This window comes from Eleginops maclovinus, chromosome 4, assembly GCF_036324505.1.
Source record: "Eleginops maclovinus isolate JMC-PN-2008 ecotype Puerto Natales chromosome 4, JC_Emac_rtc_rv5, whole genome shotgun sequence".
Lineage (NCBI taxonomy): Eukaryota > Metazoa > Chordata > Actinopteri > Perciformes > Eleginopidae > Eleginops > Eleginops maclovinus.
In genome coordinates this window covers 18,599,048-18,611,947 of record NC_086352.1, presented here as the reverse complement: position 1 = coordinate 18,611,947, position 12,900 = coordinate 18,599,048, and the positions used below count along the sequence as shown (strand labels likewise).

The 12,900-nt window shown below is 40.7% G+C and overlaps 1 protein-coding gene across 1 annotated transcript in view; it reads left to right on the top strand.

The window, feature by feature from the left end:
* syt7b (synaptotagmin VIIb) overlaps positions 1 to 12,354 on the top strand; it is an 80,243-nt gene extending 67,889 nt beyond the window's left edge. The window contains exons 8-13 of the mRNA XM_063880596.1: positions 4,834 to 4,957; positions 8,503 to 8,770; positions 8,902 to 9,071; positions 9,371 to 9,485; positions 9,698 to 9,897; positions 11,223 to 12,354. Of these exons, the coding sequence (XP_063736666.1) occupies positions 4,834 to 4,957; positions 8,503 to 8,770; positions 8,902 to 9,071; positions 9,371 to 9,485; positions 9,698 to 9,897; positions 11,223 to 11,327 (982 nt within the window). The 3' untranslated portion in view covers positions 11,328 to 12,354. The remainder of the gene's footprint in view (positions 1 to 4,833; positions 4,958 to 8,502; positions 8,771 to 8,901; positions 9,072 to 9,370; positions 9,486 to 9,697; positions 9,898 to 11,222) is intronic.
* Positions 12,355 to 12,900: the final 546 nt, after the last annotated feature.

Genomic DNA, 12,900 nt, shown 5'->3' with positions numbered 1-12,900 from the left:
CACAGCATTTGAAATAGTTTTTATTCCAATGAGTTCTTACTCCTAAGACTGGTTATATTAAGAAATGTAACACTGCCTGCTTCATTAAGTGCCAACTCTAAACAAACGGGTGGCGTTGATAGGTGTGCACAACAGACATGCCGGTAGTATTTTATGTCTAAGCTATGACGAGGCATGTAGCAGGTTGGTATGGTTACAGAGGTTTGTAACCATTTTTGGTTTGTGTGTGTGTGTGTGTGTGTGTGAAAACACTGATTAAGATTCTTGTCGTCCAGTGAATGTGGACTGCACGTAGCTTTGCCTGCTCAGAATCTTCTGACCTTGTCTCTCTGCTTCAATAACCTCCTCGAGTCAATTCTCCTGTAATTACTTGCATGATATACCTTTATCATGCCTAAGTGAATGAAGCATTTACTTTTCCTTTTCAGTCATTCTTAATCAATGTAAAACAGACTTCCCAACAGACAATATGCATGTGACATATAGCAAGAGATAGTGTGTCTCTGCATTGTCCCCTGGGATGTAATGACTGCTTCGTCCAATTACAAAGAAGATGGCTTACAACTCAATTCCAGATTGAGGCCATGAGGTCAGGAGTCAGGGTTTAGAGTTCCGATATGTCAGATCGAAGTGGTCGTTCTCCAGGGACATTGCTTTCCACCTTCAGGAAGATCGAGCGTGTGTGTTGATTTGTTGAGTTTTATAGACCTGCTGGTAGTTCATTTGCCTTTACCATCAAAAAAAGTGAAGTGATGTACAGCGTGTTTCAGTCTGATGATCCAGACTGTTATTAGCAATGGGGAAGAAGGTAGCTCTGTAATTGCTCATTTCTGTCACTGCCTGTTGTTTTGAGTATAATGGCTGGAGGCAATTCTGCACTTTTTTTTGGGCATTTATGAATCAGTCATTTTCAACATGAGCTCACACTCACCCAGGGGTGTGTGCTGTGGTGTTTTCACAGGGTCACGGGGGGCTTCGAGGAGTGTAGGTATGAGGGAAGAGTGTGTTCCAGCAGTGTTTCAAAAGCTTTCGAAATGTGTGGTCACTCTGCCCTGTGGGCTTTTAGCTATTTTCAATATATGCCCCTCTCTGAGGAACTTCCTTGGATTCTCACTGCCCTCTTTTGAAGAATCCTGTTACCATGGTTACTGCAACCCCCTGTAAAATACATGATGGTAGTGAGTACAACCTTAAGTGGGAGCACACTTAGTAGTCATGGTTACAACAACCTCTATAGAATAAATTATGTAACGGGTGTTTTAGACGAGATAGTCACCAACATCAAAGGGGGCAACAAATGATGTTTCCTTCTGTTGGGACAAACTCCAGTGTTCACCACAATGCTGTTGACTTTATGGCTAGCTATCTCAGTAAATAAAAATAAACAAATACACTGCAGTGAGAATAATTCACTTGTTTTCAGTGAGAGCATTTCTGCAACACTTATTATCATGTGAGCTTGAGATGTTATATAGCACCAGTGGTCTGCTGCAGCTTGCATGTGTGTGTATGTGTGTGTGTGTGTGTGTGTGTGTGTGTGTGTGTGTGTGTGTTCAGGTGTGTGTTTATTTGACAGCAAGTAAATATGTATATTTACATGCATGGATAAACTCACCTCACTACCGCACCCAGCCGCTCCACTTCTCGCAGGCCATTGCAGGGTAAACAGTCTTGATTTGAGGACACTGTGCAGCAGCCAGTCTTTATTTGCCTTTCATGTCACCATACGTAAATCTGTGGTGACATGGTAAATGCTCTCCTCTAGGAATGCAGGTTGCTGGGTTTATTTATTCTGATTTATCCCCAAATTGTATGACCCATCCTAAAGAATCAGAGTTTATATAGAAATTATTTTTACTGCAGAAACTCATTGGCTGTTTGTATTTTAAAAAAAGCACATCATGCAAACAACGAGAAATCAATTGCATTTGTAGAAAAAGAGAATCCACCTTGCAGGAGAGAAGGTGTTAATGATGCTCTGTTTTGAGCAGATAAATAAGGTCATCAACCTGAAGTGAAAAGGGTACTTTGCTTTGATTTGCTTGCTGTTACTTTAATAAAACCCTCTCTCTAAATATGCCCCAGATCTCCACCTGATTAACTCCCAGTTTGGACATACAGTCTCCTCTCTAATACAGTTGTTTGATCAGTTACCTGTAGTCCTGGGTCTGCCTTCCAACTAAAAGAATAATAACAAAATATGTGCTATGTTCCATTATTGTCCAAACCCCTTTCTGCAGAAACTGATTTTGCCGGTGTGACTGACTGTCTTTGGCTTACGCTGCATCAAATCTATATAAATATTACAGAACCAGTCTGACTGTCGGGTTGCTTCAGTGCTCCCTTTAGCTGGAGTATACGGGGCAGTGAAAATATTTACTGTTAGGAAAAAACCTGCATGATATATGCAAGCCTGTATTAACTACAGCAGTTTTATATGCACTGTGTTAAAGTATTGCATGTGCTCTGCATGGCTGATATGATTTATAGCCAAATATTCACAGTAGAATGAAATGAAGAAAATCCCTGGCTGTTTATGTAAGGTTGATTGTTGAAGATTCATATGGTCTCCATCTCATGTGTTGGGTGTTGTGTAAGGAGGGTTCAAACAGCAGTTATTGAGCAAGCCACCCCTACTAGTTGGCATGTATAGACTCATTGGGTAGAGACCCAGCTGCTATTATGTGCTCTATGGTCAAAGTGGGGAATGGCTATAAAGGCAGGTACGTCCAATTGTTTTAAAACCAAATTCATTTCTTTTCAGAGGAATAATCCACTTGGAGGTTTTCTCAGCAAAGAACATTTGGAAAACCCAAACCTGCCTATTCCTCTGTATGTCATGGTGAAAACCCTTAGTTTTTCACCCCAAACTTAAACCAAATGATCTAATTTACCCAAAGCATCATAATATGACCTTTATCCAATTATAAATCTATGGGTTTATGATTATATTTGCATCAATGTAGACAAACGAATCATCGTAATTATTCCTGCAAAGAAACAGAATCATCTTAATTATGTTTTCATATGCATACAATAATAATCATATAACCATTAATGACAATAAGAAACGCAATTTGATTCTTAATTTTGGTACTTGTAGACCTCCTGTTATATTATATAATTATAAATGATCTGGCATGCTTTATAGGTTTACACATTTTTCAATGAAGGGGCTGAAATAGGTTAAACAGTGAGTATGATCCTTGAACACGGCACCACAGTAAGAGGCACATGGAGACAGCCACAGGTGTAATGTGTGTGACTGCCAGGTGTTATATAATTATTTTAAGTTCACACATTGTTCCCTGATGTGTTGGGGGCTGATATTAACAGCTGTAATTTAACAGTTTTCCCCTCTCTGTGAACATCAGTCCGACCTGTTGGATAAATAATGCCGTCATGTTTCAGATGTCTTAATCAGCTGATGCATAAAAAGCACAATGTGTTTGGCTCTCGGACGAAAAACATTACCTTTTTTATATTAAGTCTGCACTGCATTGTCGGCACTCTGACCTGCAGATCACAGGAAAAAACGCAGAGTGACGAATCAGTTCTTTTTTCTCTTCAACACCATATCCTTTTTCTCCTCCTCACTCCCGCTCTGCTTTTACTTGTCTCTTTGCAGCACAAACCCTGTCCATCTCTCACCCCTCCTTCACAGTATTCTTTTATTTTCTTGCCCATGTAACATGTCAGTTTGCTTCCTTTCCTCTGCATCTGACTCTTTATCCAAACCAAACCTGCTCTGTTTTTTTTCCAGGCTTTAATCCCACCACACTTCCTTGCTTCGATTTTTCTTCCAGCTTGTGTGTGTTATTGTGTGTGTCTCACATTAATTTGAGACCGCAACCTCACTTTGTTCAATCTATTAATCCCCCGATTCTTAACAAAGACAAATCCTCTCCTTCACTTTTCTCAACCTATGTGCACAGATAAGTCTTCAAATGTATCTTTTCTCTTAGATCATAATTCCCACAATACTAATCTCTTTCCTGCTTTTACCTGAGTGTTCTCACAGCTTGCCTGTTTAGTTGCTCACTATCTCCGTCTCTCACTCTTTCTGTTTTTCTTTCTGGGTCGTCTCTCTAACAGCGATAAGTGCTCATTAGTCTTATATGTCAATACACTCAAGTCTTTGTATTTTTCCTGTTAACCAAATTGACACATAATTGGAGCCAGTAGCCATTTCTAGTCTTTACCTATTATAGTATTTTTCTTCCTTATTCAAGAATGATCTGACATGATATATTATTATATCTAAAAGTACTGTTTTGTAAATTATTCAGGTTGATAACGTGTGTCTGAAGTGACAGATGGTGATTGAGAAAGTTTCACAATGGTTTATTTTACCTAGCAAGGCTCATCATTGCTTCTGTTGCTTGAGACATACACTACATTTATTTGGTGACTCAAAAACTACACTTATGATTGATGCCACTCCCATGTTTGTAGAGTTTATAGCATCTGGCGGAGCAACTAAACATAATTCCTGGAAACCAAATTTGAACAAAAAGTATATAATGTGAGCTTTAGAGGTTCCTGTTGGAGGATTTAATTACCTTTCTACAGAGCCAGGCTTTATGCTAAGCTAAGCTAACTAATTACTGGCCATGGCTACATATTTTGTGAGTTATGTGGATCTGACATCACTTTGCAAGCTATAGCGCTCCTTCAAAGGTCTGCCATGAGGGTCTTGTCTCAACATTTAGGAATCAGCTTGCTACCATTCAGCCACAAGAGAGTTAGAGAGGAAAAGAGTTGGATGGGATAAAACATTTATTTTTGGACCATGTTTATGTTAATGTGTGTGTGTTTGTGTCCATTAAACAGGACTCCAGGTAACAAAGCAGGCAGCAGCCCCAGAGGTCAGACCCCAGATGAGAGCGGCCGCCGTCACGATGCCAACTCCTCCGTGTCTGACCTGGCCAACTCCGTCACCAGTGACATGCTCATGGTAACACCTCCTATCAACATGGTATATCTGAAGCCCCGAGACACATGTGTTATTGATACACCACTAACTCATCTGTATGGCTGAAAACTCATCTATATTAAGAGCAAGAGGACTGCTGTCAGCAAAACCTTTTAAATCTTAATTAATGAGACAGCTGAGAGACTTGAACGGTGCTTCCAGACCATCTTACATCATCTAAGATGGAAGGTACATGCATGCCTTGCGACACTTAGATGATGAATCAAGGGGGTAAACAAAAGGATGTGAAAATCTCAAAATAGGACCTTAATGTTAAAGTAATTAATCACCATCATGTTTTCAAGTGATGGAAAAGCTATTAAAATAAGTTTAAATAAACCAGGATTGTCCTTTTTGTAGTCATTTTACATGAGTTGTTTGCATTTATCTGTCTTCCACCTACTGTAAATAAAAGTCTTCTGGAGCAGAAAGTGAAAAAATAAAGCCTACACACGTTGGTTCAATTCAGAGACATCCTTTGAGAAGTGTTTCCTCTTCACAAGTCTTTCATCCCTCAAAAAGTACTGTTTTCATCCCACTCACCTGTAGAACATCACAGTTAGTTTCTGCCATGCAGTCTCTCAGCCAACTGAAACATACAGTAATCATCACCCTGGAGGGAGACACTGCGAGGGTGGGGGGGTTGTGCGTCTCTTTCAGCGAGTTTCGGTAATTAGCTGCGAAAGAACACGCAGTGCTGTGGGTGCTGCGAGAAATGTGGCAGAGATGGGTATGAGCTGTGTGTAATTATGTGGGACTCATGGTGTGTCTTAGGAATTCACAGTGGTGGCGCTTAATGATAATACTCATTCTGGGCAGTTATGCCAAAGGCGTCTATATATTACACAACCCCCCTTTCATGCTGAAAATACCCATCCTGCACTTTGGAGCCACTTGAGCTGTTGTAGAAAAAAGCAGTGGCGGTATATACAGGGCTTTTTTTTCAAAGACTTTACTGACAAAAAAAAGGGTGCAGAGAAATGGCATTGAACGTCTGAGTATATATATCCTACTTTCTCAAGCGTCTCAGGTGATAGGTGTTGGGGGAGGATGGGGGAGGATGGGTGGGGGTCCTGTCAGCATCACATGGTTCTTATCAGGATGTACTCTGACACTGCTTTCATTTTTTGAGATGCTCACAGAGCCAGCGACACACCTAGTGTGGTGTGAATGTGTCTTTCCCTCTGTGTCAAAGCACATCCACACATCTGCAGAGGTTTATAAGTGCTTCAGGCTGGTTATGGTTTATTTTCTTTGGGGGGCTGGTGAGTATGTCAACATGTTAAAAGACCAAAACCAGCAACGCGTAGCTCAGTCTCTCATTTTTGCTGACTTTCTCCAGCCTACAATATCTGTAGCACTCACCACCAAGCCCATTTATTCTTACAGAGAGCATACGCTAAATCATTAAAAAAGGATCAAGGATATAAATGTTTATTTCAGAAAAATCATGCAGGGCATTGTAGCTTATAACAAATGCTTCTCAAACAATAGAAGATGCATTTATCAGGGACTATATCAAATTGTTACACATTTTACCTTTAGTATTTACAATGTCAAATATACAATAGGGCCAACATTTTAAGTTAGTCAGTACAACATGTATGTATGTAGAGTTTTCGGAAAGCAGTTGAGGTTAATTGAGCAGAGGAAATGTAAATATCCCAAAATGTATCCTTCTAAAAGGGTTGTTTGGACCAGCCATGTTCCAAACAACCTCTGAAATAATATTAATTTACTGGGGTGTTTAGGTTTCAGAAAAATATATGAGAGAGAAGAATTTAAAGAATCGATTGAGAATGGAAAACCCCAGGAAAAAAGAGGCAGCGCCAAACAAAGAAAAGGGGAAAAGCAATTTAGGCCAGCTGTTGGGTGGAGGACTGCATAATGAAAAGTGATCATATTCAGCATGGAGAATGAGGCTGAGCAGCGCCATCAGAAATATGTGGGAGAATACAGAATTGGATATTACATTTCTGGAACTGCTCCTTGAGTAATGCCTCTAGCTCTTCCCCCATCAAATAGAACTTTTAAACTGGATTTCTCTCACTCCCTCAAGGCCACGCCACCATCCGTCACAGGGTCTGTCTACCAACAGATAATCTGCCTCTCATCTCCACACACCCATGCACAATTTCTGCCTTTATCACACAGCAAACACCAGCCATATGGCATAATATCATGCAAGTTGCCAGTTAGGAGCTGGGTTTTTAAAATTGAAGTGCAAAATTAGCGCCACCTGTTGATTGGAGTCCAATATTCTTTTTTAGTATGAAAACACCTGTCAGCTATCATGCTGTGAATATGGCCACGTTTGGTCCATTAATGAGATGAAAGTGGCCCAATTCTTAAAATATTACATTTTGTATAAACTTAAACCAGAATTTTAGTTAATGGTGTTCACATGCTTAAAAAATATTCTGATAAATGCAACACCCCTACAATAAAAGCTACTTTAATAAAGTTGAATCAGTAAAATGTTTGGAGGTGGGATCTAACTTTATAGTTGACCTTGACGGTTCTTTCTTGACCACCTGTAGACAAATTAAATTTGATTTAAGGAAACTCTTACATGGTCTTTATCAAGACATTTAGTTTTGTTAGTTGCTCCAGAACTTGATATGTTCAGACAACCTCTGATTCTGAGGAAATCTCGATAAATCAGTTACTCCATATTATATAATAGACTCACAGGGGCTTCATCACAGGAGAGGTGCGCAGCTTTTGCGGTCACTTTACCTACGAGCGAAAACGTTGCAATTTTCAAAGCACCAGCCAAGGGTGAAATGCACTCCTAACTGCGCTGCTGGGCAAATGCCATCTGATTGAGCCTGTGCCATTTGCATTTATTTAAATGAGAAAATATGCATACATTTGGTGCAAAATTGGCCCCTTTTAATGCAAATGACTGTAATTTCAAGAAGGATCCAATTCAAATCAGGGCTAATAGCCAAAGTAAATGATGAGGGTCTTCAGAGGATCGGTGGTGACTGAAGCCCGCTTAGACTTTACAGTGATCATGTCAGCAGTGATTGTAGCCAGGCGAACATTGCCATGCTTCGCTTGAACTAATTTATTTTAGGATGCAGTGAAAGGATGAAATGACTGTTGTGTCATTAAAGACAGATAAATATAGCTCCCCTACATGTACATGTTAAAATACAGGATAATAAAATCCCTGAGAAACAAGGATGTTAATAGACAAATACAACACATTATGTATTTCCTGTGTCTCTGCAAATAAGCGCACAGTAGGGGGTGTTGGTGCTGAAACATGGTTATCAAAACATCCTTTGTCATTCAGACCAAAGTCAGGGCTGAAAGGTGCACATTATTCACAATTCCTTTTGCTATCAGCGGCCACAATCCATTTTCTGTGAATTCGATCTTCAGTAACTCTTTAGTGGGCTGTTAACTGAGATATCAGACAAGTATGATTTTATTATCATTATTTAGCATCATCACGGACAGAGGTCACGTTGCCTGACTGTAACATGTAACACTTGTCTTCCCCCTGTGTCTCTTAGCTGTCTCCAGGTTCGGAGGAAGATGACCATGAGGGTCCAGTGTGTGAGAAGCTGGGTCGTGTTCAGTTCAGTGTCGGATACAGTTTTCAGGACTCCACTCTCACTGTCAAAATTCTCAAAGGCCAGGATTTACCTGCCAAGGACTTTTCCGGTACCTCTGACCCATTTGTCAAACTATACCTGCTGCCAGATAAGAAGCACAAACTGGAGACCAAAGTCAAGAGGAAGAATCTGAACCCTCACTGGAACGAGACCTTCCTGTTTGAAGGTTTGTTGGAGGAAGCTTTTCTAATACATACATAATACATGAAATAACAATGTTTGCACATGCAGGCACTCAAAGGCTTTTCCCTTTACATGTGCATCACTGTGTCCTACTGGGACTGTGCTGTTTTTCAGGGTTCCCTTATGAAAAGGTTGTCCAGAGGACTCTGTATCTGCAGGTTCTGGACTACGACCGCTTCAGCAGGAACGACCCCATAGGAGAGGTGTCCATCCCCCTCAACAAACTGGACCTGGCGAACATGCAGACTTTCTGGAAGGAGCTCAAACCATGTAGCGATGGCAGCGTGAGTAAGAAGGACAAGGGGGAGGGAAGGAAGGAGGAAGAGGGAGGAGGGGAGAGAGAGAGAGGATGGGACAGTATGTAACGGGTGATGTCATTCCTGGCTGCCGTGATGCTCTCAGGGGAAATGTGGCAACATGCTGGTGGGAGAAGAGAAAGAAGGGAATAAGGAGAGGTAGATGGAGACACCACAGACAGCCAGAGGAAGAAACAGAAATACACAGAATGCAACAGAGAGGAGAACGATGTGAAAACGGGATGAAGAAGTAAATAATTTGCTGCTTTTGTTTGTGATTTCTCCAGGGGAGTCGAGGGGATCTGCTTGTGTCTCTGTGCTACAACCCCACAGCCAACACCATCACTGTGAGCATCATCAAAGCCAGAAACCTCAAAGCCATGGACATTGGAGGCACTTCTGGTATAGCTGCTTCTTCCTCCCCATGTCCTTTTATTGTGGTGCCCTTAAACATCATTGATTCTGCAAAATGAAAATGAGAAAATCAGTTTTTCACTACCACTCCAAGTACTATCACTAAAATCTATGATACACTTATATTGAATTGTTGTAATTGTGGTAAATGTGGTAAACGGGAATAATAACAACTCACTGGCAAATTTCCCTCTCCTCAGACCCCTACGTAAAAGTGTGGTTGATGCACAAGGACAAACGTGTGGAAAAGAAGAAGACGGTGGTAATGAAGCGCTGTCTGAACCCGGTTTTCAACGAGTCCTTCCCCTTCGATGTGCCTGCCCACGTGCTGAGGGAGACCACCATAATTATCACCGTCATGGACAAGGACAGGCTCAGTCGCAATGATGTCATTGGGAAGGTATCTTCTTCCCTCTTCTTTGCTTCTTCTTCTTCTTCTTCTTCTTCTTCTTCCTCATTCTTCTTCTCTTATCCTGTGTTTCCTGACTCTGATAGACCATCAGCAGCTGATTACTGAGCCAGTCTCTACTGACCCCTGCTGGAACACACAGAGTCAGACTCTGCATTGTAAATGAATAAATGAAATAAACTAAAAACAATTCATTTTGATTGCGAACCAGCTGCTTTTATCTAGACATACTAAAATAACATAGGCATGTTGTGAAGGCAAATACAGGACCCTGCACTTCACTCCATAGAATGGACATTTCCATGTATACTTAATACAGAAAGTGTGTTAAGGTCTGTTATTTCTTATTATTATTTATCAGTTTAGAGTTTAGAGGGGCCGAAAGAGTTTCAGCTACGCTAGCTCAACCATGAATTGGAATTAATTAGTTCAATGTATCAATTTAACACTAAATTAATGCTAAATTACATTGCTGCGTACAGAAAACCTCTTAGGAATGTATTAGGAATTTACACACCCATCAGATAAAGCATTGCCTTTAGACTTTCTGGCTGCTTTTCCATTATTTCATCCACATTTATCTTGTTACATATACTGTATATACATATCATTATGTAACTCAAGGATCTCTTCAGCTCCAAGTCCTTACACATAAAGACTGATTTGAATAATTTAAACGTAATACTCATATCTCTAAGTATAGATACTGGAGAAAAGAGCTCTAACATATTCAAAATGTATCATTTCTTAACAAAATATTTGAAAGACCCCGAAGCTCAAATCAAATCCTTGTTTCTTCAGACACTGTAATAATAATCTTTGAGCTGTGTACAGCAGGGATGAGCCGCCTCGCTCTCTGTCATTCATACACATCTTCAGTAATTGCCATCCTAACCACATGTATTATCTGCCTACACACAGCAGTAATAATATGTTGCCTTTTATAACCACACTCATAAATGACTTAAAGCTGGTCAGAGGACAATGTACAGTATACTGTTACACCTACCGATCAGGATTTTCTTTCTACTTAAAGACTCAGCGTTTGAACTTCATTAGAGTGAGCATTAGCCTTTCTCCAAGTATTTTAGAAAGTGAAATCTCATCCTTTAAAGGCTTCTTTTCTGTACTGGATTTGACTGAAATTCCGATTGGAGTGGCAGGCTTAGTGGTGAAATCACGACTAGACTTAACATTTGCTTACTCCTTTTTTTAAGGCTCTTTACAAATAAACATCAATCTCTGTGTGACAGTACTTCTGCTCTCTCTCTCTCTCTCTCTCTCTCTCTCTCTCTCTCTCTCTCTCTCTCACACAGATTTATCTTTCCTGGAAGAGCGGCCCTGCAGAGGTAAAACACTGGAAAGACATGATGGGTCGTCCTCGTAACCCCGTGTCCCAGTGGCATGCTCTGAAGGCCTGAGGGACCCAGCAGCAAACCTGCCTACAGTGATTTTTCCCCCCCACAATTCAGCCTCCCCTCAGCACATACCCCCTTACTCCCTAACTAAAGTCTCGGGTGCAGACAATGTGTGTCATCTCTTTGTTCTCAGGCCTCTTTGATATCCTCAGCCTGACAGCATCCTTAAATTTGAACCCCTCATAAAGTTTAAATTCCCACCCGACCCCCGTCTCATCTCTTTGTCTGAACTTAAAAATGGCTTTGATGTCTTTACTCACTTCCTCCTTGTGGCCTATTTCTATCAGATTTGTTTTTGTTCAGAAGCTCCTTGGTCTTTTTTCTCCCTTGTCAGTCATTCTGAGTGTTTAACATCAGAGCAGTAACTCTTGCCACCCATGAATATAAACTAACAAAAATGGACCAAACAATATTCCAACTATTGTCTGCGGCAGCAAGACGGCTGCAATCAATCCATTTACCCACTTCATTGGGTGAAGCAGTGAGGAATTCTCTGCTCTGCTCCTCGCCTCCCCTTTACAATTCTGTTCCAGTCCTTATTTCTTCATACCCTCAAAAAGCCTGAAAAATCAGGAAAACTGACACAGGAAATGGAAGAGTAATGTGCGTTATTTAAAATGGAATTGGACTCTTATCACCCTGTTCATGTTTGAACTATTTCACTTTTCCCAGTTTTTCTGGCACCACTGTAATAATTCTCCCTTGGCTGGAACCCTTTGTAGTCTGTGCGTCATGTGGGTGATGTGCTGTAAACCCAAATGAAGATCTTCAAGAAAAAAAAAGGATGTAAACATTTAATGCTGGTCCAATAGGATTTCTTTTTTGGAAAAGAATTCCCGATCGACAGAAAAAAGGAGTCAAGTGATTAATGTTGTGTTTTTCTTTTTTGGTATTCAAAAAAACTTAGAGAATCAACCTGTTCTTCCAGACACAGAAAATAAGCAAAAAGCCAACTTCTGTGTGTGTGTGTGTGTGTGTGTGTGTGTGTGTGTGTGTGTGTGTGTGTGTGTGTGTGTGTGTGTGTGTGTGTGTGTGTGTGTGTGTGTGTGTGTGTGTGTGTGTGTGTGTGTGTGTGTGTGTGTGTGTGTGTGTGTGTGTGTGTGTGTGTGTGTGTGTGTGTGTGTCAATGAGTATTTTGGACTTGAACAGCTTAATTAGGATGAGACTAAGATATTGTTGAAAACAGCTCTTGATAATAAAAGTGAAAATAAGGTATTGTTAGAAGTCGTAGTGTTGAAGTTAGCTGAAGGCGAGGGGAGGTCACTGAGGTTAAAGAGCCGGTCCACCTAAATCACAGACATGTATATGTTGTGGTTTTGATCCCTAAAATTACAGCCGCCGCCCTAAAAAGAGATAAATGGGATTTCATTATGAAGCTCTGCCTCTGAAACAGCTTCAGAAACAGCAGCATGTCTCTCCAGAAACAATGTTCTAGTTAATCTCATAATCCATAAACCCCACAGTGAATTGTTTTCACTGGGACTTGGAGAAGGCGTGAAAATCGCAAAATTTATAATTTGAGCACAACAAGCAAAATTAACCTCCATTACGTTTTGTTGGAGGGAGGGCTGACAGC